At 34.1% G+C, this 26515-nt stretch overlaps 1 protein-coding gene, 1 long non-coding RNA gene and 1 other non-coding gene across 3 annotated transcripts; 2 read left to right on the top strand and 1 right to left on the bottom strand.

The window, feature by feature from the left end:
- The first annotated feature begins 1689 nt into the window (after positions 1-1689).
- On the top strand, positions 1690-2781 carry LOC107894706 (protein GOLVEN 6). The gene is made up of 3 exons (XM_041084762.1): positions 1690-1989; positions 2251-2311; positions 2435-2781. Exons 1-3 carry the CDS (start codon positions 1879-1881, stop codon positions 2596-2598), a joined length of 336 nt encoding a protein of 111 aa, XP_040940696.1. The 5' UTR covers positions 1690-1878; the 3' UTR covers positions 2599-2781.
- A 1764-nt stretch (positions 2782-4545) lies between these two features.
- On the top strand, positions 4546-6291 carry LOC121212706 (uncharacterized). The gene is made up of 2 exons (XR_005908011.1): positions 4546-4667; positions 5736-6291. It is a non-coding gene; the product is annotated as an uncharacterized lncRNA (long non-coding RNA).
- A 19479-nt stretch (positions 6292-25770) lies between these two features.
- LOC121213155 (small nucleolar RNA R71) lies at positions 25771-25877 on the bottom strand. The gene has a single exon (XR_005908525.1). It is a non-coding gene; the product is annotated as a small nucleolar RNA R71 (small nucleolar RNA).
- Between the last annotated feature and the right edge of the window lie 638 nt (positions 25878-26515).

A 26515-nucleotide genomic window follows, 5' to 3' on the forward strand; every position in this document is an offset into this window, starting at 1 on the left:
TTAATTTTACTTATAATATATCATCAACTAAGTTCAATATTTTCAAAACCAGATCAGTGGACGAACTAGTTAGACTACTTATTCCCGATTCAACCGGTTTGACTGGTCCAATCTATTCAACCATAAGCCAACCAATCTTTCCCTTTATTCCATTGGTATCCAATCAATTCCCAACCCGATTTTGAAAACAATGATGAATATTTATGCATTTAATTTAATACAACATAAAATATTCAAAATTTTCATAATTTTAATTTATAAACCCCTGACTTTTAATTTATACCTAAGTAAATCCATTTAGTTAAGTACAAATAAAATCATATGTTTTTATTCATGCATAAACAAAATATAAATGACTTATATGATAATGTTGAGAGTTGTTTTTAATATTTTAACCTTAAAAAATTATAAAAATATAAAAATGGAAAGTTACATCCTAATAATGAAAGTATAATTAAAATTAAAAAACCTCTTTGAAAGAATATACAGAAGCAAAACAATTTTTATCCTAAATTGTTTATAACAAAATGAAAAATAGTATTTTTTTCATTCAAAATCAAAGTTTTCAGAACTAATCTGGTGGTTCAACCAATTAGGTTATTGATCTGTCGATATGATCAATTCGACTAGTTTATTCCGTTCTATTAAATAAATATGAAAAATTCATAAAAAAATTCTAGTTTAATTGGAAAAACCACTCGATTCACTGATTTTTTTCAGATTTAGTAGGTCCAATACTAGTTATCGAGTCAACCGTTTTAATGTCTTTCTTCAAACCATTACCTCAATTGCATATTCAAACAACAATATTCAAAATCCTTCTAAATAACTAAATTAAAAGAATATTTTTAAAATTTAGAATTAGTTGAAATTCAAATCTAAATTTAAATTAATTTAAAATTTAAATATTTTAATTCTCAAATAAAAAATTTAAAAAACTAAATCCAAATCCAAATTTAGGTAAAAGTTTCATGTAAATTTTCTTGAATCTTCAAAAGAAATGAAATATATATATTAATTAAAGGAAAAACCATGGGTGAAAAAGTCTGTTTAAGTAGTTGCCAATGTTGGTCAAACACACCCTTTTTGGTCCTTTACGTCCATCTCTTCAATGGACTCTCTCATGGATTTACTACACATGCATGTGTCGTCTTTGAAAAACGAAATGGTGGAATTAAATGCATTTGACTGCTTTGGGTTGGGTATGTTTGTTCTTCCAATGTGCCCTTCGATAAAGTTTGTACGGAAAAAATCTTCAATCTTCACCTTTTTTTTCTTTCAATTTTCCTTTTTTCTCAGAAGACAAACAGAAACAAGAAAATTCCCACTTCCAATCTTCTTTGCTGTCAACCACCAAAACCCCAGGAAAGTTGTTATTTTAGAATCTGAATTATGAATAAACATATGAGCTGGCCTGCAACCCTTTTCTTTAACTAAGGAATGGATTAAATCATAATCAAAGATCAAATGCTTACTTCGTTTCTCTATTAAGACAACATGAAATCTATATTTATGCAATCAAAAGCTCATAAATTCACTAACATTACCAACATAATGGGTGCTTTTGATGCAGATATGTCTTAGACTTTGTTATAATAAAACAGAACCTAGGGTCCTACTCATACCATATTATTCCGGACATGAAAAAAAAAATAACAAACTCAAATGGTTTGAAGCCTTTCTAAAAAAAGTAAATAAAAATTTAAGTTTTTCAATGGAAGTGTTCTGGGACACTGCATCTTTGTGCTTTGTGTCTGTTCCCTTTCCTCTTTGTTTGATGGGGGCTTTGCTTGATATAAAAGCAACCCACTTTGAGAAAATTAGAAAGTTGTAGCCATACAAGAAAAGAACAGAAAATCTTCAGAGAATTGCAGTGATATGGAGTTGATAGTGTCCATTACTGTGCTGTGCTTTACCTTCTTAGCACTGCAAACACCTTGTACTTCCCTGCAAATCAAACTACAATCATCAGATGAACAAGGTAAAACTGTATAAAAAAAGGGTCCCTCTTATCTTTTTATTTTCTAGGCTTATTTTTTTCATTATTTATTGAGTTTAAATGCTTTATATCATGAGCAGCAAAAGGAGTTCATCTTTCTCAGTACCCAACATTGCCAAGGAAGCTCAGATTCACCGAGGAAGCTGTAGCAGTAAGAATCTATCCACAAAACATATACGATCTTTAAGTAGTAGTACCAAAATGACAATCTCCGTAAAGACTCATTTGCCTTTTTATTTTTGAAACTACAGTTTAAGGGAAATGAAGCTCATCATTCAATTAGAAACAGCAAGCAGAAGGAAAATGCTTCAGGTAACATATCTAAAGTAACAAGCATCCATCTGTTCAGTTGCATTTTCTACTAAAACTATAACATGAAGCTTAGTCCCCGTTCAAACTCTGTCTTAAAATAATATAAGCAACCTTATTGGACAGGCAAGGCATACCAGAAAGAGAGAGGTACAGTGCATGCAAGTCGAGGCACAAGGCAAGAATGGATGGAGTCTGGGACTGACATTTCGCAATATTTTACTATGGATTATTCGCACGTAAGAAGACGACGCCCCATACATAACAAGTCATTGCCGGTTGGTCCTTGAAACCTGGGGGGATCCCATCCTTCTTTGATTGGTGCTTTTGATAAGTCCCCATCAACAACAACAGTACAGATAACAATCCTTTTTTAGGATCACAATTTTGTTAACAAAAATATATGTAACACCAATTACTGCTTTTGTAATATAATTAGGGAAATGAGGAACCTGTCTTCTTTTTGTTTCTGTTTGTGGCCGACACTTTTTTTTGAGAAATGGAAAACTTTGAAATCTGATCTCGTTTAAATAAAACTAAGATAGGGAGTTGTTTGGTAATTATCGACTTTTTCTTGATAGTGAAAATGGTGGCTACAAACCCCAACATACCTGCTCTTTTTTCATTAAACAATGTTTGGTAAATATTATTACAAAATCATTGCAGCAATAATTAAAATTTTAATATATATATTAAAAAATAGAAAATCTGCTTTAGAATGTGCAAGTAGACTTGCTCATGGGTTGGGGTTGGACCTGTTCATAACTCGCACGAAATTTGTGAGGTTTTAGGTCAAATATTAGACCCAAAAAAGAACTTGAATAAAAAAATTAAGCTCGTTTTCAAGGCCGGAGCCTAGCCCGACTCATTTTTAAGTATTTACATATTATATAATTTAGAAAACATTCAAAACATAAACCTATACTAAATATATAATACTACTCTAATGTAAATATTAAAATAGTATTAAGATGATTATATAAAAATTTTCAATATATAAAAAAATATATAAATTTATTAAATATTAAAATAATATAATATAAATATATTTTTTAAAAAGTTAAAAATAATATGGGCGGGTCTAAAATGACATTGAGTTAATCTTTTGCAAATATGGGTAGGTTTGGACAAAATTTTAGACCCATATTTTGGCTTGGGTCGAGTTGGGCTTGGGCAAGCATAAATCATTTTAATATCATGCTTAGGCCCGACCCGAGCCATGAGCACCTCTAGTCGTGCTACTCACCCAAACTCGAAGATTAATCTAGAATTTGGGAGGGTTTGAGCAAAAAAATTAGGGCCAAATAATGGGCTTGTACAAAAAAAATTAGGCTCATTTAAAATATGGTCAAGCACGAGAGTTGAACATCGAAGGCTTGAGCCTAACTCAACCCCACTCATTTTTGTAAGTTTGTAATGTTTTATATTATGCTATTTTTTATATATTATTTAATTTATGCCACATAAAAATTAAACTTATAGTAATTAGTAGTATATAATACAACTATAATGTAAACATTAAGAAATGTTAAGGTGAGTATATATAAAATTTTAATAAAAAAAAATATTAAACTAGAAATAATATAAATATATTTTAAAATTTTTTAAGAAATAATATAGTAGCCTAAAATGAGATTAGGTTAACTATTTATAAATATGGACAGGTTTAGACAAGATTTTAAGCTCATGTTTCAAGTCTGGCCAAGTTTGAGTAAGCACATAGTGTGTTAAGATTATGCCTAGGCTTGGCTAATGTTAATTAGTTTGCCACTATAATATTAAAATTAATTAAATAAATTATTGAAAATTCAATATTTAATTTTTAAATATCAAAACATAAAAATCAATTAAATAAATTATTGAATTTTTTTTTACTCATTAATAATATAACTAGTTTGTTACTATAATATTGAAATTAATTAGTTTAATTAATTTAATCTCCTTCTAAATCTTAAAATTGTATTTTATGTTTTTAGATTATCCTTAATGAAATCAACTCAAATAAGTAGTATTTGATAATTGTCTACAAAACTTTAATTTCTTTTGAAATGTTCCTTGCAACAATTAATTAAATGAATCACTTGTTCTTCATTTGGGTAAAAAAGTGATGAAAAAATTCTAAGTTTTGTTTGGCATGTAAGAAAATTTAATTAATTAAATTAAGGTCAGTTTGTTTGCCTGTAAAAGGTTTTATGAAAAACATTTTCATTGCTTTCCCATGTTTCTTTGGTGGAAAATGAATTCCCACCGTAAGTTGTTATCCAAAACACAAGAAAAGGAGAGGTTTTTTTTGGGCAAATGTCTTACCATTTTCTATTCGGTAAGACATTTTAACGACATTCATCTTCCTCTTTCGAAGGTAAGAATGAAAAAATGAAATATTTGTAATATATTTTACACAATTTTATCTTGTTTTTCTATTTAGTCCCATTAAGTTTCTCACTTTCTTGTTTTCTTCTTCTTCGATTCCATCTCTGTGCTAGAAAAGCAGTAGTTTTGTTGACAAAAAAAAAAGCCCTAGCCATTTCTAGTCTTTTCAGAAATGGAACTCTCAACAATTGGGTGATTTTCCTATTCAATTTCTTTGTGCATTTCCCTTCAACGATTTTCCACTTCAAGTGAAATCAGTCGATTCAAGTTCGAAACTCAATTGTCAAAATGGACGGTGAGACGATTCACTATGGGAAGTAATGAGAAATTGAGAACCATTTTGAAATTATATGATTTGTTTGCTTGCTTCTAATTTATTTTTTTATTTTAGTTGTTTCTAGTTCTGCTTGTGATAATTAGGTAATGAAATGGTAAGGATTACTCTATTGAAAGGGCGGAAGCAACTCTGTAGTTTGTCTTCCCTTAAGGTAGTTTGGACATGAACATTGCTTAGTCATTGTTATTGTTTTAATTTTGAAAAAGGAATTAATGTTTTTTAGGTGTTGTGACTTTCGTGCTTCTTCCTGTGTGTTTGCATTGGTGATTTGTTGAGTTGGTTCTTTCTTGTTAGCTATATGGCTATTATGAGTAGTGCCATTATTGAGTTCATTGGTAGTGGTATTATGGTTCTTGTTGCAACTTGTGTAGTATATGAACCTCTATTTTGATAAAAAAAAAAGATCTCTTCTACCTTCAAAAAAAAAAAAAAAATGAAAGAAGCTTAGGTGTCCTAGAATTATATATTAATATAATAAGGTCATTAAAAGAGACATTAATGATTCATTTGTGCTTTCCTAAGTTTTACTAGTCTTGTGATTTTTTAAGCTTAACTAATCTTGTAGATTGATGTATTTCCTTATTATATAAGATGGATACATCTTAGATTAGATTTATCAAAGACAAATTTTGATTCTTCTATTGCTTATTTAAATGTTTAGTTGACTTTGTCTTCAACATCACTTTTACATTGGTGATTCATTTTTGTTTTGCTGCACAGGTATGTAAATTGGACTGCATCTGTGTTGGCTTGATTTGAGTTCTAGGAACTTGTTGGGAGTTGTGCCACATGTAGAGTTCATCTAATAGTTTTACCCATTGATGTGGGTCTGGTGCATGTTTCTGAATGATAATAATGTGTCTTTTTTAATTCCTTGTGACATTCTGTTTCTTAGTTTTCTCAATAAATCTAACCCTGATACTTGTTAATATTGATATTAATTCCATTGATTACATAAGTTTTTGAGGTTTTGAGTTTGGTGGAGATTATTATAATTCATGTTCACATGGAATGTGTGAAGGCTGAGTTCTTCATCGAAGTTCAAGGTTCTGAAGGAAATGATCCCACTGGCTCCTTTTTTAGAGAAAATTGTCTCCCACTTTATTGGAATAATATGTTGATATCCATGGATGGTGTGTTTCGATGGATTACCTACAATGAAGTTTTCTTTTAGTAGAGGGTTATTGTAATTGAAGCATGTATGTGCACATATTAATTTATGTAATTTAATTCAAATAGAAAATAAAATTATGCTATAAAGAAAATTTCTTTTTAAGTGTTTTGAAGGTGGAGCATCATATTTTTAGTTGAAAATGTTGTCAAGCAATAAAAAATACTTTGCATAAATAAAATTTAAAATGTAGGTTTGTTTTATTGAAAATAATTTTTATAAATAGTTTTAAAAAATTTACCAAACAATATAAATCATTTTACATAGATTCATCCAAATATTAGAAAATATAGACAATTATTAAATATGAGTTATTTGAGTTTATTTTAATTTGAAAACATAAAATAAAAAAAAAATTAAATTTAGAAAGAGATTAAATTAATTAATTCCAATATTATAGTAATAAATTGGCTGACACTATTAAGAGATAAAAAAATTTCAATAATTTATTTTGATGTTTTAAAATTTTAAATTTTAATATTGATTTTCTTTTTTGAAAATTTGGCAAAGGGGTAAACAAATACAATTTGAAAATTTTTAATGTATTATTTTAGTTTTTATCGCTTTTTTACTTAATTCTTAATGTGCTCTTACCCCGACCAATACTTAAAAATGAAATTTTTTGAGCGACTAAAATGAAAGCAAACTAGAAGTTTGGTGACCAAAATGAAAGTGTAAACATGTTATGACGTATATAATTAACCGTTACTTGAGATTTAACAATTAAATGACTAAAATGAAAGCGTACTAATCCTAGAAAGTGAATGACTCAAATTACCCTTATCTATAATTTCAACTAAATCTTCAACTAATTGCGAGACAAGTAATAATTAAAATATTCATTAAACCTTATATGAGTTAAAACATTTTCTTTTTAGTATTTTACCGTTATATTGAGGTTGTACCCCTTAATATGAGTTCAAACTTTGTTATTTAATATTATATTTGATAAAAAAAATTTAAAATCATTTGATGAATTCAGATCCTGTCATATGCGTGGGTATACATAAAATTTTAAATCGAATAGTCAATTTTAATTCTACATTATTTTTCAATTATTAGTGTAATATTTTATTAATATAGTAAACATTCAAAATCAAGTTATTATTATTTTATTTCTAGAATGGATTGAAATTAATTGAGCAGTCAATATAGTAACAAAATTATAACCATTTGATGAGTTATCTAATTATGAACATTCTGTTATTTAATTTTTATAGGTAAAAAAAAATTAACTAAAAACATATTGATACTAATTAAGAAAAACGTACAACATGTCGGGGTTTTTTACCGGAATATTATAAAAAATAAAATAAAATACGAAAATGGGTTGTTGCAAAGATTAAGTATTAAAATGGTATATTTTGATGGGTGGATGGTGGTGTATAGGTGGCACCATCCTCATTTTCTAACACTATACAGTAAATTTTTTTTATTATTTTAGTAGTGGAGGGTGCGAGATAGGCGGCACCACTTTTTCTTTTTTGGTATATTCGGATACAAAAATATGAAAAGCGGGTGGTGCCTATCTGATAAGCGGCACCAGTGACCCCTATTTGATAGGCAGCACTGATTGTGCTTATTTGATAGGCGGCACACCCAGTATATTCCCCCGCTTCCCCACTCCCCCATCTAACTCGTATCAGTTTGGAAAAAAAATTTAGCAGAACAAGAGAGGGAGAAGAGAAGAAAGAAAATGTATTTTTTTTATTGTTATTTTCAAATATAATAGATTATGATATGAAAAAAATATTTTGTTAGTATTATATAGTTTGTTTAGTGTTATTTTTATGTTTTGTTTTAAAGTTATTTTGTTTATTGTGATTTGTTAGTAAGTTGTGTTTAGATTATTGAGAATGTTATCTTGTAAATTTTTTTAATATATTTGATAGTTTTTATGTTAGTAATTATTATAAAGTAATTGTTAGTTACTGATAAAAACAGGAAAAATAGATAAATACTGAAAATATTTTTGGCATAGATATTGTTAGAAATTAACTATAATCATTCATTAAATTTTTTAAGTAAGTATTTTTATGCTGTTCGAAATTGTTTTGAGATTTTTCTTGTTAATTTTTTAACAGATTGAGTATTGAAGATGGATAATTAGTTTTTCATATGCATTTATTTTAATGGAATCGTCTTGAAAACAACCGTTGGATGTATACTTGAATGTCGGCAACAAATAACAATGAGATTTAATAGAAATGTCTCGTTGGATGGTATGAAGAGAAGGATTAATGCAAAAATTGTTAGACGTTGTGGGAGAAGGATCTCAAAACTTTTCTACAAGTTTCCAATTTCGACAGATCCCATTAAATTCACCAAAATGGAACTTGTAGTTGACGAATACGTGTAGACAATAATCCCTCTTTACTGTGGGAATCGGAATGATAAAAATGCACCGATTCACTTATTTGCTGAGTTAGCCAGTATGGAGCAAAATGAAGATCCCATTGCATATGGTGAAGAACACGGAGCTCAAGAACTATGCATGGTGGCTCCAATATCGTGAGTTGATAGTGAATCGACTATACATGAGATCTATATCGTTCTTAATGTTACATCCGATATTGATGTGGTTGGTGATGATGGATACGATAGTAGTGATCTTTGTGATCAAGAGGTCGATAGTGATAGTGATCCTGATGTGGATGAGGTCCCCGATGATATTGATGACGAAGATGTGAATGACAATGGAAATATTAACACGTCTTCAGTCAGGAACCAAATTCGACGTATTGTGATACACAATAATCCTAGCCACACAAGTCACTCATAGACCCCGATGCCGCGTACGTAGCTGAGTTTTCGAAGTACCCTAAAATACTTCATGCTTATCGGCTGGTCGTAAATTCTGATTCTAAAGAGTTGTTTCTTGGCTAGAGATTCGAAAGTAAGGAAGAGTGCGTATTTGCTGTTAAGCTATATAGCATGAATATATCAGTGGACTACAAAGTTGCAGTGTTTAAACCGAAATTATATATTGAGGAGTGTTAGAAGTCGGCGTAAGGCTACAATTGGTGGGTACAAGCTGTACTTATTCAAAATTTGCAATGTGGGAGATACGGAAATTTATTGGGCCTTACATATGCACATCAACACGTATGACATAAGATCATCAAAAACTTGATTCCAAAACTATCTATACGTGTATCATGCTAATGGTGAATGACATACCGACTATTAAAGTTTTGGTACTAATTGCCGAAATGGAGACACAATTCCAGTATCAAGTATCATACCGAAAGGCATGGATAGCTAAATAGATGGCAATAGAGCAATTGTATAGGGATTTCGATGCGTCGTATAATGAGCTACAGAGATGGATAGCCGCTATGCGGGAGTATATACCGGGGACTGTCATTGAGTTACAGAGACGACCTTATTATGGCCCGAATGACCAACTACAACCGGGAAAAAGAATTTTCTATCGGATGTTCTAGACATTTAATCCATGTGTGCGCGCATTTTCCCATTGCACGCCGTTTGTGCAAGTAGATGAGACCTGGCTATATGGAAAATATACATAAATCCTACTTCTTGTTGTAATACCCCTTACCCATGTTCAACGCCGGAATAGGGTACAAGGCATTACCGGACTTAAACATAAGCATACATATATTTCCAAGTCATAAATTTTCGTCCAAATTAAAACTTTTTGAAATCGAGCATAAAGTCCTTAACACGGGCCTACGAGGCCTAAAACAGACATTGGAAGCTGTTCGGGACTAAATCGAGAACTTTAGAAAATTTCACAACACTTAGAAAATTTTTCATGTTTTAAGAGCCACGCGCCCATGTGGCTTGGGACATGCCCGTGTGGGCAGGCCATGTGGTCACACACGCCCGTGTCCCTAACCCGTGTAACTCTCTGTTTGTCACCCAAGAACAAATTGAAGATACATGGCCAAGTCACACGTCCGTGTGCTAAGCCATGTTGTCAATTTAATTTTCATAATTTTTCATAAAATAGGTGTAGACTTCACACGCTAAGGGCACACTCCTGTGCCTGAGGCCATGTCATCCACACAGCTGAGACACATGTCCATATCTTTGCCCGTGTGCTTAATTCTGAGCATTTCGTATTGCAACAATTAAGGTGCGACCGAAACACATGCCCATGGGGCAAGCCGTGTGTCACATACGGCTTAGACACACGCCCGTGTGTCTCCCCGTGTGGACAAAAACAAGGTTATTTACCAAGTCATTTTGTCACCTTTACATGCACACATCTACACAACAAAACATAACAACAATCCAAGCAATTATATTCAACCAATTCAGCCAAAAACAAGACATCCACACATCATTCACATGCTACCATTTATCACATACAAACATCACATACTAATCAACTTAAACCATGCAAATTTCCACATCTATGAAAACATCATCATATGCATATATACTTAAACCAATATTAGCCAATACCGTATGGTCATTTACAAAATGAATTATCAACCAATATAGGCCAGCACATTAGGCTAATTTAATTATAACACATAACAAAATAACCCAGTCCCTATACAATGCCATAACTCAAAATGTCAAATTCATTGGTACCCAAAATAATCAGTTGATAGTGTGATGGAGTCTCCGACGATCCCCGAATCCGAGCTAGCTTGGTGACACTATAAGACAAGGGAAAAGAAAGAGGAATAAGCTTTAAAGCTTAGTAAGTTCCCACGCAAATAATAGGCATCATAAGCACACATTTAACATACAATTAACATGATGATAATTGTCATAAATGTGATTAAGATCTTATAATTATAACTTACTCAATCATAACCTTACCGAGGGTTCATCACATAACGAGCTCATTTCGTTTGAGTTTTACATACATGCATGAGTCATCTCGAATTGGATTTACATACAATTCATCTTTGACATACTCGTTAAATTACTTATTGAACCACTTGGAATACTAAAGAATACTCGGGAGTCCCGTACACACGGTACCATACCAATGCCATATCCCAGATATGGTCTTACATGTAATCTCATATCGATGTCAATAGCCCAGCTATGGTCTTACACGAAATCTCATATCGACGCCATATCCCAAATAAGGTCTTACACGAAATCTCATACGATGCCATATTCCAGATATGGTCTTACACGTAATCTTGTAACCCTAATGTCATAACATTTGTATCCTATCTAGTCCTAAGGTTTAACTGAGATTCCAGGCTTGTCGTAACTTTGTTGAACACACTTAATGGTCAATCATAGCTCATAAAATAGTAAAGCATTTAAAACACAATTAAAACAATGCATAATTTATATAAGAACTTACCTCAATACAAAATAGTAGAAATAGGACCTACTCGTCAAACACCTTATTTTTCCCCCGATCGAGGTCCAAACCTCGTTTATCTTGATTATAATAGTAAATTTAACTCATTTATTATTCACATTATTCAATTCAGCCCAAAAATTACATTATGGAAAAATTATGTTTTTGCCCCTAAACTTTGACATTTTTACACTTTGGTCTCTAGGCTCGTAAATTGAAATAAATTCAATTTCTTTGATTCCCAAGCCTAGCAGAACTCGTTTGTACTTATAACAGCCCAAAATTTTCATTTAATCACACTTTTACACATATTTTATAACCTTTTTACAAATTGGTCCCTTTTGACATTTTCATCAAAAATCACCTAGCAAAAGTTGTTTATCATACACCAAACACACATTTTATACCATTAGACATCAAGATACGCACATATCTGATATGGGTCAAACCCTAGACCTTAATCATTTCTCAAATTAATGGTAGAAATAGATAGATCGAGTGATAACGACTTCAAAAATGTAAAGAACATTAAAAACGGGGCAAGAACGGACTTACAATCGAGCTTGAAAGTGGCCAAACCCTAGCTATGGCTTCTCTTCTAATGTTCAGCACAAGCATGAAGAAGATGGACTAAATTTTGGCTTGATTTTTGCTTTTAATTCTTTTAATTACTAAATGACCAAAATGCCCTTTTCTCAAAACAATAAAATTCTCTTATCTCATATCTATTTTTGTCCAACTTAAAGTAAAATAGTCTAATTACCATCTAAGGAACTTCAATTTAAAATTTCATAACAATTAGACACCTCTAGCATGTAGAACTCAACTTTTTCACTTTTTACAATTTAGTCCTTTTTGCTAAGTTGAGTGCTCAAGCATCAAAATTTTCAAACAAATTTTTCACGAAATCATTCTGTAAAATTGTAGACCATGAAAATGTAATAAAAACAAGTTTTTCTACATCAGATTTGTGGTCTTGAAACCACTGTTCCGACTAAGCCCAAAAGCGAGTTGTTACACTTGCAATTGCTCAAGACGAAAACAAGAATGTGCTCCCGATAGCATTTTCCATCGTATATAAAGAGAACATGGAATTGTGGGAATTCTTCCTTACCAACCTGCGGAGGTATGTTATTAACAACGATAATATTTACAACATCTCTAATAGAGAGAAAGGATTAATTGCCGCCATTAGGCGTTCCAGTGTGTCATGGAGATCCGTTTACTACATCCGGTACATAGCAGATAACTTCCATCAAGATTATAAGAATGTATACTGGTGGAGACAAGTTGTGAGAATTGATAAAGGATAACCTTTTCTTTTCAATATAAGTTTTAATGTTTTACTGCAATACTGTAACTTATCTTTTCTTAATACATATACAGTGCACGAGCTAGAGCCACATATTTTCTGCCAAATAATGACTCGACTTAAGAGTGACATGAAGGGTCAAACAAATACATCTTTTTTACGGTGGTTGGGTACCATGGAGCCGTGGCAATGGGCTTAAAGTTTTGACGAGGGCTTTCGTTATGGTTAAATGACCACAAACTTGGTGGAGGGGATCACTATGTTATTGAAAACACGGCATCTTCATATTTCATCTGTCTTCTCGACTACATTCTACAAGTTGGCTACCTTGATGACAAGAATGGGTCAGCAACAAGTCAACCAGCTGGAGGCGGGACACGTGTTTGTCGAATATGTCAGGGATGCAATGGTTGCAAACCTTCGGATGGCGAGGTCGATGAGTGTAAAAGTATATTCACGACATCTTGAAACGTTTCGAGTTATAGAGACCATTGGTCATCAACTCAGTATAGCACCTAGGTCCTATGAAGTTGATCTTTGGAATAGACGGCGTGATTGTAGGAGGTTCCAAACACTTCATTATCCATGTGTGCATGTTGTGGAAGCATGTGCTATAGTCTCCTTCAATGTTGAACTATTTGTCATGATGTGTACACACTAGAGCGCACGTTGCGTGTCTGGGAGAATGAGTTCCCTGTCCTACCTAACCTATTTATGTGGGGAGGTGCCTCTGATGACTTTCGAGCTTGTCCCAGACAAAAAGTTGCGTAGGAATCCGAAAATTTGTTCGCAATCAACTAGAATTCGTAATGAAATGGATAATAGGGAGAAATCTGATGGTAAGTGTTGTGGATTATGCAAATTAGCTAGTCATAATCGGAGTAAATGCCTACGGCGAAACTATTATGTTGGACAATCGTCACGATCGGGTAGGAATTGAACTTATGTAATTTATATAAAAAAATTTATATTACAAAGTTTGTTCCAATTTTTAATGTTGTAATGTATTTAATTTATATAAAAAATTTATATTAAAAAGTTTGTTCCAATTTTTAATGTTGTAATGTATTTACTTTATATAAAAAATTTATATTAAAAAGTTTATTCCAATTTTTAATTTTGTAATGTATTTAATTTAAATTACAAAATTTGTTCCAATTAGATTAATTTTGTAATGTATTTAATTTATATAACAATATTTATATTACAAAATTAAGTTTGTTACAACTTTTAGTGTTTTAATGTTGTAATGTTGCAAATAATCTAATTTATGACCACAAATTTTGTTCCAATTTTTAAAGTTCCAATTAATCTAATTAAATATATACAAAGATTGTCTTTTTCTTGATTTATATATTTTTTAGAGTAAAAAAGTACAAACTTTGTAATATCAAAACTGCAAGAAACCCTTAAAATTGATGGTTTGATGGTGTGGTCCTAGGGGTATATTTCTGCGGGGGTCAATGTTCATGTTGTGTATGATTGCGGCGATCAACATCCTCTTCAGTCGTAGGTGGGGTGTGCAAAATATGGAAGAAAAATAATATGCCTCGAACGTCATCGATGAACTTGAGCTGGGAGGAGTGCCATACTGCGATGGATACGACCCAAAAGGAGTGGAGTATTGCAGTGGATACAGGCTAGGGAGAGTGCTGTATTGCGGTGGATACGACCCAAAGATATCAAACCCAGAATAGTATCCGTGTCCTAATGAGCCCGGGAAATAGTCATTAACCGGCAAATCCAGATGATAAGAACTATTAGCCAAATGTGTATGCGATCGTTCAGACTCAGCCTCCGACTGTGGCTCAGGCTCGGGCTCGAGATCTAGTTCTGGCTATGGCTTAGCCTCTATATCAGTCATTAGCTCGTATGCCCTAGGTCGATGCATGTACGGGGGGACTATAGTCGACTGCCCACAAAGTAAATATGGCTTTCACGTACTAGAGTACCATTGTATGTACTTTAACAATGGTTGCAAATCGAAAGAAATATCTGTCTGAGGTCTCCGTGCCATTCGATTATCCCACACTGCAATATATTTCCAGTGCACAACCCCCCAATTATTTCCATGTTTTCCTCTCCTGTTGATCAAGTGAATCTTCTTCACCTGCATTGGCGGATCTGGGATATACAGGATGCAACCAAACTGCCGGAGTACTCGATCCCTATTATACCACTCGACTATCTGGAAATTAATAATTGGTGCATTAATGCACCACAAGTGAGGATGAATGTGGGCAGCCAAGGGTATAACAACCATAATTTATGGTCTCCGATACGACATCCAAATAAACTGCACGATTAATAATATGGTTAAAATTTAACACGGTTCGAGTAAGGTATACAAATTAATTACATGTCACGAATATTGGAATAGCTTACCCCTTCCCCGGCATGTTGTTCAATCATCAGATGATATATCGGGACAATGTACGACATCCCGATACCGGGATAAAAACTCCATCTACGAAAACAAATTTCAAGTAAATATAGTATCGTTAGAATAGTATCATTATAAAGAAATTTCCAATTAATAACAAGTTAAATTTTATCACCTGTTCACTAGTGGAAATACGTATGGTTGGTGCCTAACCGATGCCAAGAATGACATCCGATAAATAGCCCATAATACAAGACATCCGCCTATGTCTATGACATCAAGCTTTGTCATCCAACAAAGCTCACGATACAACATAGCCAAAATTGAGGAACCCAACTATACGAGCAAACATTTTGCAAATCAGCTAATAAGGGTAAATACATCAAATGAACCTTGTTGTAACAGCCCGATTTTGGGGCTAGTCAGAACAGTGGTTTCAGAAACCATTATTTTAAAGCTGGAGAAATTATTTTTATTATTATTTTATGTGTTATGACATGATTATATGAATGTATGAAAATTTTAGTGAGATAATTTTATTGATTTCATGCTTAATTGCAAAAAAGGACTAAACCGCATAAAAGGCAAAAGTTTTGTTTTACTACCCAAATGTGTTAAATAACTAGAGAACCAAAATTTAAGGCTTTTAAAGGGCGATTAGACCCTTTTAAATAGAAGTGGCCGACCATAGGGACAAGATTGGTCAAAATGTCAAAGTTAGGTGACATTTGGTGACTGGATTGGTTAAAATAAAACAAAAGAAAAATGGCAATCATCTTCCTCACCTCTCCACCGAAATTTTCAGCCATTCTAGAGGTTTTAGAAGCTCAAAATTTCAGCAACTTCTCATCCTTGCAAGTAAGTGGCTTAGATAGTTTTTATTGATGATTTTTTCATTTTTAGGACCCTTGTAGCATGAGCTGGCTAATGAGGGAACTATATTGCAAGATGGTTAAAAGTCTAGAGTTTTGCCATGTAATGCCCCTTACCCATATCCGATGCCAGAATAGGGTTCGACCCGTTACCGGACTTAAACATTCACAAACATGCAAAACTAGGCCACAAAATTTCGTCCAAAATTAAAATTTTTTAAACACATGCATATTGTCCCTTATACGGGCCTACGAGGCCCAAAACATATATCGAGGGTGGTTCGGGACTAAACTAAGAACTTCTGGAAATTTTAAAACGCTTAGGAAATTCTCTATGTTTAGAGAGTCACACGCCCGTGTGGGTTAGGCCGTGTAGTCACACACGCCCATGTCCTCAGCCCATGTAACTCTCTGTTGATGATGTCAGCAATGAAATAGGGTCACACGGCCAAGTCACACGCCCATATTCTAAGGCCGTGTCCCCCACACGGCTGAGACACACAACCGTGTCTCTGCCCATGTGGCCAACACTTAGGCTATTTTCCAAGCCTCGGTCAACCATAAACCCTCACACATTTATACAACATCCATAACATATAACATGGCATCCATTTAATGATTAAACATCTTCAATTAAGCCTCAAGCATAGCATTTGCATGTCATGATACATGTGTTTGACATACTCATTTTATACTAAGTTAAACACACACATTTCACACTCATTTGGCCTTGTCTATTATAATATCACTTACTTTTATACCATGGTTTCCATCATACCAAAAGATTTCAACTTAATCATCAAACATTAATAATCAAGGCTAACTCATAGCTTTATAAAATACCAACATATTTCACATATGAAGAATAACATGCTTGTCTAAGACATTACACACCATAGCAAGTCACATACTCACATCACATGAAATTTTTAAGCTTGTGCATGCACATATAATAGGGTTACAACCCATTAATCAATATAAGCCACATCTCATGGCTATATACAATTGAATCATTATAAGCTAATACATTTTTCCAAATCATGAAACACATATATCGAAAGAATAAGTCTCTATACAGGCCACTCGCTTGTGTACGCTTAACTTATATATGTTAACAATCCAAAGGGGATGGCTTGATAGTGTGGTGCTGCCTCCGACGGTCTCTAACCCTGACCCGACCTAACAACACTAAAGAAATAGAGAGGGGGAAGTAAGCTTAAAGCTTAATAAGTCTATATGAAAATAATAAGCAAATTATCAACATGATTCCATGGTAATATAACCATAATTATACTTTTTTCTTATATTTTGGTCACGTTGTTTTCTCGAGTCATAGTCACTAAATTATTTATATCTGGAGCTACAAAACTCCAAATCAAGATACATAAATTTTCCCTAAAACTATACTCATATATATTTTTACCATAAAATTTCCATAATTTTTGGTCTAGCCAATAAGTATAGTTTATTATTTAAATTTACCCCTGTTCTGCTGCTTGACAACTTCGACCTTTATTTACTAAAAATTGATTATCTCATATTACATGTTTCGATTAATGTTCTTGTCTATTTATCTTGAAAATGAACTCATTAAATATTTAGTAATATAAATCCTAGCCCATAATCATTTTTTTTAAAATTTTTAGTGATTTTCCAAATTTGAGACAGGGAGCTCGAAATCACTCTGACTCTGTCTCACAAAAGTTAAAATATCTCATAATATGAAACTCTTTTTCTTACAACGTTTCTTCTATGTGAAACTAGATTCAACAAGATTTAATCTCATATCTTATTCAATCTCTAATTCAATTTTCTCAATTTTTGGTGGATTTTAAAAGTCACACAACTGCTAATGTCCAACGCTATCTTAGTGCAATATAATGGTAACTATCATAAGTTCATTTTCAACTAATCATGAACTTACCATTTCATGGATTTCATGTTCAATTTCACAAAGACATAATAACATAATCATAAAGATTATTCATCATTCAAACCCTTTTGGCTTACTTATCATATACACATATATACTTGCTCATTGTAAACCGATCTTTATCAAGGCATTACTCATAGGTTTAGCATACATACCTGTACTCGTTGTAAAGTATCGATAACCATACCTCTTTCATATGTCCTCTTCTGGACTTTCATCACATTCATTTCATTACCCATTGAACACTCGAAATACTATTGGATACGTGGAAACTTGAACCTAAGTGCCACATATACATACGTAGCCAAAGCTACCTCATAACATGTATACATCCATAATGAACTTGGACCAACTCAACGAGCTCGGATGTCACATGCATCGCATCCATAATGAACTCGGACCAACTCAACGAGCTTAGATGCTTGCATCCATAATTAACTCAGACCAACTCAATGAGCTCGGATGCTTCACATATATCACGAACTTGGACCACCTCAACAAGTTTGGATTTCTCACATATATCACGAACTCGGACCAACTCAACGAGTTCGAATTTCTAAATTCCTAGTGACATGTCACTTGTATCCTAAACTATTCTTAAGGTTCAAATGGGATTTTCCTCACTTGCATATAATATCTTTATTGCACTTGCTCACGACATCGTATGTAACGACCATAATAACATTCATGCTTACAAATTCACCATTCTCATATTCATGTAATAAACATGGCATTGCTCATAATTACATTAAGGCATTTGTCACATAATACAATCCTCATATCAACTATATAAACATTCATCACACAATGTTAACACATCAATTTAAGTTCAAGCATAAACAATGATATTATTGCATTATTATTAACATACGAACCTACCTCGAATGCGAGCACGACTATTTATTCTGATTTTGTCCATAATCTCATTCATTCCCAATCTATGCATGAATCTCATTTTCCTTGATATATAATATCACATTTAGCTTAATAATTAGTCACATTATTCATATGGATCCAAAAATCATATTTTTATAAATTTTCATTTTGACCCCTAAACTTTTACATATTTGCACTTTTGCCCTAAGGCTCGTAAAATGATTTTTTATTCAATTTCCTTGCATTTTAAGTCTATCCAAATCATTTTCATAACTATATCAAACTACAATTCTCATCATAACACCCTTTTATACAATTTTTACAACTTTTACAAAACGGTCCTTTTGGATGTTTTCGTCAAAAATCGCTTAGTAAAAGTCATTTATTTAACATCTAACATTCATTTTCTACCATTAGACATCAAAAAACATTCATGACATCCATGGGTAAATTTTTAAACACAAACCCTAGCTCAAAATAATGGTGGAAATAGCTAAATCGAGTTACTGGACTTCAAAAATGTAAATAACATTAAAAATGGGGCTCGGGATCACTTACAAATGAGCTTGGAAGCTTGAACATAAACCCTACCCATGGCTTCCTCTAACATAAACCCTACCTGTGGCTTCCTCTAACAGTCGGCTGGATGGGGAAGAAGATGAGCAATTTTGGCTTAATTTCCCTTTTTAATTCATTTATTTACAAAATGACTAAATTGCCTTTACTGACTTTCTTTGAAATTTTACCTAACCATGTCCATTTTTGTCCAAATTTTTAGAAATTGGTCAAATTACTCTTTAAGGACCTCTAATTTATAATTCAATTTAATTTCATGCTTAAAGCTTCTAGAACTCAAGTTTTACAATTTATTCAATTTAGTCCTTAAAGTCCAATCGAGCACCTTAGAAATAAAATTTCTTCATGAATTTTTTACAGAAGCATAGAAACATGTCATAAGCCTTATAATAATCATAAAATAATTATTTTTCATTCAGATTTGTGGTCTCGAAACCACTATTCTGACTAAGCCCTAATTCGGGATGTTACATGCCATGAGAGTATTCCTGTTGTTTTTTTGAAATTTTATGGAATAAAATGAATCATGGTTGTGAAATAAACAACTTTTGTGAAATAGTTTTCATTGAAACCCTAACTAAGGACAATTTTGCATAAGTTATGAAATAGGTGATAAATGTGTGAAATAATGAGAATTATGAGATGCTATAATTATAAAATGAATTCAGTTAGGCTTGGCTAATAGGGAAATTTGATAAAAAATAATTTTCGGGCCTAAGGGTAAAATCAAAATTTTTGCGATGTTTAAGGGCAAAACAGTCATTTTACCAAAGTATGAGTCTCAAGTTGAATTGAATGGTTTTTGTATTAAATAAGCTAAATTCTAACATTTTAGATCAAAAGAAACGTGATTCGGGTCTTGATCGAGGGAAGAACAAAGTTTACGAGGATTAGGCTCGTTCCCATCATTTTGTGTCGAGGTAAGTGCATATGAAATAATATGTCGTTGTAGCTTATTTTTAAATGTTTTATCATTATCATGTATTATAATTTTACTTGTTACCATTGCAGCATAAATATTATGATATAAGAGTAATCTACATGATGAATAAGTATGACGACATCAGGTTAAATATGAAATCCCGTTGAACCTCAGAAATAGTATAGGATACAAAAGGTATGTCATGAGGAACTATATGGTCTGAAATCATGAGTTATGTCTGAGTTCATGAGATAAATGTTATATGTAATGTGGGTCCGGGTATTGAGCTTGAGTGCAGACCCGTGAGTAGCTCAATGAGCCATGATAGAGTTATGGGGTTCGGGAACTGACATGGCAAAAAGGCCCATGAGTAACTCAAAATGCGAGCATTACAAAGTACGAGGTAGCTCTGACTACTTATATGGCACTTAAGTGTAAACTTTTTATGTATCCATTAGTATTTTGAGTGTTCAACGGGTAGTTTGAAGAACGAGTTGAGGAAAATTTCAATGAGGTATGTTATTAGAGAGAATGAAATTAAGATATTTTACGGATGATTATAGGTATGTATACTAAACCCATGAACAAGACCTTAGTGTGTGATGAGACGTAGTAAGTATGCATAAAGGAAGTGAAGAGTAAGATAGTGAGCTTAAAATGATATATCATTTAAGTATGATAAGCCATTGTAGGATGAATGTGTTTTTTTTATTACACTTATTTGCGTATCTGTACTTACTAAGCTCCCATGCTTACCCTCTTTCCTTTCCATTTTCTTATAATGCCGCCAAAGTAGCTTGTAGATCATTGCCTATGTCGGGGAAGCCAGCCACACTATCCTTGAAGCACTTAGTATAGCTAGTTTTATCATTTTGATTATGGCATGTATAAGAACTTTTGATTTTATTTTGGTGTCACATTGTTTTGGGGCCAAATGTGTTGGCTTGTTTTAGTATTTGACTCATTTTGTTTAAGGCCATGGAAATGGCTAATTTTGAAATGTATATAGGCCTTAGCTATGGTTGTGGTTGAGAAATCATATTAAGTTAAGACTTTGATATGTTGGTTGGTATAAAATTTGTTTCAGGATGGCATAAGGCTTGATAAATATCCTTATATTGTCTACATGGGTAGACACACGGGCATGTGTCTAGGACATGTGTGACACACGGTCAGCCCTATGGGCGTGTTACATGGCCGTGTGTCCCCTGCACGTAAATTTTACAAGTCAATATGCATGGTAGTAAACACACGGGCAGAGACATGGCCGTGTGTCTTAGCCGTGTGAAGGGTACGATTTAGCACACAGGCGTGTGCCTTGGCCGTGTAACCCTTAATGGTTGCTGACGTCAGAAACAAAATATCAAGTTTTTTTAGACACGGGCTAAGACATGGGTATGTCATGGCCGTGTGAGAGACACGGGCCATAGACACGGGCGTGTGCCTGGCCGTGTGAAAATCCCTGTAGATTCAAATTTAGAATTTAATTCACATGGGTATGGGGCACGGGCATGTTCCCCTGTACCTAGGCTGTGTGAACTACACGGGCCATCAACATGGTCATGTTTTAATGGTCACACGGGTGTATTGCCCATCCTCATGGGCATGTGCCCTGTTTCAAAGGTCATTTTTTTAAAGTTGGTTAAGGACCCGAGTTGGTTCCGAATGGATTCCAATGGACGTTTGAGGCTTTATAGGCCTATATTAAGGAGTTTAGATAAAGTTTGAAAAGGTTTTAAATTTGATCAAGCCTTGATGATTTGAAAACGTTGGAAATGCATGTGTTTAAGTTTAGTAATATCTCGTATTCCGTCTCAGCGTAGGGCACTGGTGTGGGGTGTTGCATTTAGTGGTATTAGAGCTATGGTTTAGTCAGTTCTCGGACTAACCTGGCGTGTGTACGAGTCTAGCTATACATGCCATAGATAAATTGTTATAGTGTGATGGCTCTTGATTTTGTTATTATGTTTTCTTATAGTAATGGATCCCGATCGAACTATGGCAGACGATCTAGAAAGTAAGCACCGGCTCCTGCTAAAGGGGCAGGGCCATCCGATAATCGACCCCCCACGGTTAGTCAGGGAGGGGGAGAAGGGGCCCGAGAAGCCTTTCTCCACATGATGAATGAATGTTACTCGGAGTTCGTCCAAGCGAGCCCGAATGCTCGACCCCCTCTACCTCTCCCTATTCCTCAACCTGTCCCTGTAGCACCCCAGGGAATGGATTTTGTGAGATTGAATAGACCGCCAATGGACAAAATTCAAAAGCTTGGAGCCGAGGAGTTTCGTGCTAATAAAGATAATGATCCCGAAAGGGCAGAGTTCTGGCTTGAGGATACCATCAGGGTATTCGATGAATTATCTTGTACTTCCGAAGAATGCTTGAAGTGTGCCATATCCTTGTTGAGGGACTCGACATACCACAGGTGGAAAACGTTATTTTTAGTGGTACCTCACGAGAGAGTCACATGGGAATTCTTCCAAGAAGAATTCCGGAAGAAATATATTAGTGAGAGATTCATGGATCAAAAGTGTAAAGAGTTTCTTGACTTGAAGCAGGGCCGCATGACGGTTACTGAATATGAAAGGGAGTTTGTCTGACTTAGTAAGTATGCTTAGGAGTGTGTGTCCTCCAAAGCTAAGATTTTTCGAAGGTTTGAGGATGAACTTAATGAGGAAATTAGGTTGTCAGTGGCCGTCCTTGAATTGAAGGAGTTTGTAGTGCTTGATAATCGGGCATGTAAAGTCGAGGAGTTGATCAAGGAAAAGAAGAAAGCTGAGGCTGAGACTAGAGATGCAAGTAAGAGGCATGCAAGCAAGTCATTTCTGTCTCAGTCTAAAAAACCTAGAGACATTTACCCTCATTTGCATGTTTCAGTCGGACACTCGTACAGAGATCATAAGAAGCAAGATTCAGGTTTGTAATCTCAGGTTACATTAGTGGCTAGTGTGAGTAATGTCAGTTTTTCTGGACCAGAGTGCCAGTATTGTGATAGAAGTCATTTCGGCAAGTGTAGAATGAACGATGGATCCTGTTTCCAATGTGGTTCTCAAGACCATTTTATCAAGGATTACCCCGAGATGAACGAGAAAGAAAAATTTCAAAGTGCAAGGCCAAGTGGCACAAATTCTAAAGGAGGACCTCAGAAGAATGTCAAAATTGGGGCTAGCAGCAAGAATGTGACGAGAGACACCATAGTAAGATCAAAAGCTAGAACTTCGGCTAGAACCTACGCCATATGTAGGTGTGAAGATGCATATTTGATAAATGCCAAATTATACATATTTTTACCCCAAATACTTTGCATATTTATGGATGTTTATTACTAGATTTGTGGATTTTGGTGCTCTTAATCCAGTTATTTCAGGTTTTGTACTCAGGAGAGCAACAAGAGTCAAAAGGAGCTAAAAACGAGCAAAAAAGTGACAAAACAGACCAAATGGAAAAGATGACATGGCCTAAGCCTTGCCACACGGGTAGCTCACACGCTCGTGTCTTTTGAAGCTGTCGACCAAGGCTTTCATGATTCACATGGCCTGACCATTGACCCACACGGCCGTGTGCAATTTAACGGATCAAACACGGACTGGCAATTACGTCACACGATCGTGGCACATGGGCGTGTCCCTTTTTCAAGGAGTTGTATTTTACACGGAAAAAGGATACTTAGGGAGGAAGAAAGCCAATCCAAAGCCTATATAAACACCCTACGTATGACTTAGAGAGGGGCCCCCTCCTCTAGAACTTTTCTGGAGTACACAACCACACGCCGGGAATTACTTGAAGGAAGCCAGACGATCCATCCCAAAAGCCGGAGCTACTCCAAGACTGAAGATCTCTCTCAGAATTCTTTCAGGGGTTTTCGAGTTTTCTTTATATTTTGTTATTTTCATACTTTTGAGGTGTACTGTTATTTTATTATGAACTAAACCCCTTAGATACTTAAGGGGGTTGAAACCTATGATGGATCTTGTTATTATTATCTGAACTGTATGATAAATGATTTGTTCTTAATTATGTGTTCTTAATGCTTGAGTTAATATTCCGGGTTTTGATTCATGATTTGATGTGCTTATGTAGAGGAGCAAAAGTCCTTGTCTAAGAGTAGATTTGGCATAATTAAGCGGAGTTGATCGAACGCCTATAAATAAGGTTACGAGATTTTGCCAGATTAGGGTGAAACTTAATATGGGAGTCCATAGATCGATTTACTACTTCCCTAGGGGTTTTAATTGAGAGAGAGATTTCGATTAATTCAACCGAGGGTTAGATGTTATTAGTCTCGAAAGAGATAATAATATAGGTTAGGGAGTCTCACGGATCAAATCAAGTGAATAAATCGTCTGGTTCAGAGTCAGATAAAAGTGAAATCTAGGTGCATTCCTCATTGGGTGTCGTCTTTATCAATTACTTTTCTGCAAGTCTTTTTCCAAATTTTCTGTTCACTTTAGTTTAATTAGTTAATTAGTTTAGTTAATTAGTTTAATAAACAACCCCTCTTTATTTCTAGGTTAAATAATAAAAAAGATAGTTATTACTAGTACTTTTGGTTCCCTTGGGTACGATATCCTGGTCTTGCCATTACTATACTATTGTTCGATAGGTGCGCTTGCCTTTTCGTCCTGATAATAGTTAATATAGGTTTGATCTTCATTATAAATATTTATTACTTGTTACGAATCACGCGATTAATTTTTTGGCGCCGTTGCCGGGGAACTAAGATATTAGGAACGCTCAATTTTTATTACTTTAGCCATTTATTTTTCTTGCAATTTAATTTAATTTTATTATTATTATTTATTTACTCTTTCTTTCTCTTGGCAGGTTTTTATAGTTTATGACTAGAAGAAACCCATCGGGACCATTACTTTTTGATGAAGAAATCGATTGCACAGTTCATAGAAACCAAAGAGAAATAAGGCTTAGCTTAAGATACATAGAGAACGAGCAAGAAAACGATACTCAACCTCCAACCGACAAGATGGCTGAAAACCAAGGTAATTAGTTACCTCCTGCAATTGCGGCTCATCAAATCTGCTCCACGCACTATGTATGATTATGCTAAACCTTCTTTAACAGGAACTGAATCTAGCATAGTTAGACCTGCTGTAGCTGCAAATACTTTTGAATTAAAACCTAACACTATTCAGATGATACAGTAGTTTGTTCAGTTTGATGGTTTGCAGGATGAATAACCCAACGCTCACTTAGCAAACCTTCTGGAATTTTGCGATACATTTAAAATCAATGGCGTTTCTGATGATGCCATTCGTCTTCGATTATTTTCTTTTTCATTGAGGAACAAAGCTAAATAGTGGTTGAACTCGTTACCACGAGGGTCAATTACTACTTGGGAACAAATGACCGAGAAATTTTTACTAAAATATTTTTTGCCGGCTAAAACGGCTAAATTACGTAATGATATCTCTTCTTTTGTGCAGATGGATTTAGAAACACTTTATGATACATGGGAGAGATACAAGGATTTATTGAGAAGGTGCCCTCACCATGGGTTACCGCTTTGGCTGCAAGTACAAACATTCCACAATGGTCTGAATCCCTCGACTCGGCAAATGGTTGACACAGTTGCTGGCGGAACAATCAACAACAAAACACCTGAAGAGGCTTATGAATTCATTGAAGAAATGTCACTGAATAACTATCAGTGGCAAGTCATGAGGACTAAGCCAACAAAAATAGCCGGCGTTTATAACGTTGACTCAGTTACTATGCTGTCAAATCAGGTAGAACTTCTCAATAAAAAGATTGATGGTTTACTTGGTTCTACGTAGATACATCCAGTAATGAGGTGTGACTCAAGCGAAGGAGGTGTGCATACATAATATCAATCCTTCAATCCCACAACCGAAGAGGAACAAGTCAACTATATGGGTAACAATAGCTTTAGATCTCAAAATAACCCATACAGGAATACTTATAATGCAGGTTGGAGGAACCACCCAAATTTCTCCTAGGGTGGTCAAGGAAATGAAAAGCCACAAAATCCTCAGGGTTTTCAACAGCCACCTTATCAACAAGAGAAGAAACCGAACCTTGAAGTGATGCTCTCAAAATTCATATCAATGTCAGAAACCCGTTTCCAAAATACCGAGACAACACTTAAAAATCAACAAGCATTAATCCAAGGACTCG

This window comes from Gossypium hirsutum, chromosome A13 (genome assembly GCF_007990345.1).
Source record: "Gossypium hirsutum isolate 1008001.06 chromosome A13, Gossypium_hirsutum_v2.1, whole genome shotgun sequence".
Classification (NCBI taxonomy): Eukaryota; Viridiplantae; Streptophyta; class Magnoliopsida; order Malvales; family Malvaceae; genus Gossypium; species Gossypium hirsutum.

Bases quoted from the DNA above. Each gene is read 5' to 3' on its own strand.
- LOC107894706 (XM_041084762.1), top strand. From the start codon at position 1,879: ATGGAGTTGATAGTGTCCATTACTGTGCTGTGCTTTACCTTCTTAGCA. The intron at 1,990-2,250 runs GTATAAAAAAAG...TTGAAACTACAG, and splicing joins CAGATGAACAAGGTAAAACT to TTTAAGGGAAATGAAGCTCA. The intron at 2,312-2,434 runs GTAACATATCTA...CTTATTGGACAG, and splicing joins GCAGAAGGAAAATGCTTCAG to GCAAGGCATACCAGAAAGAG.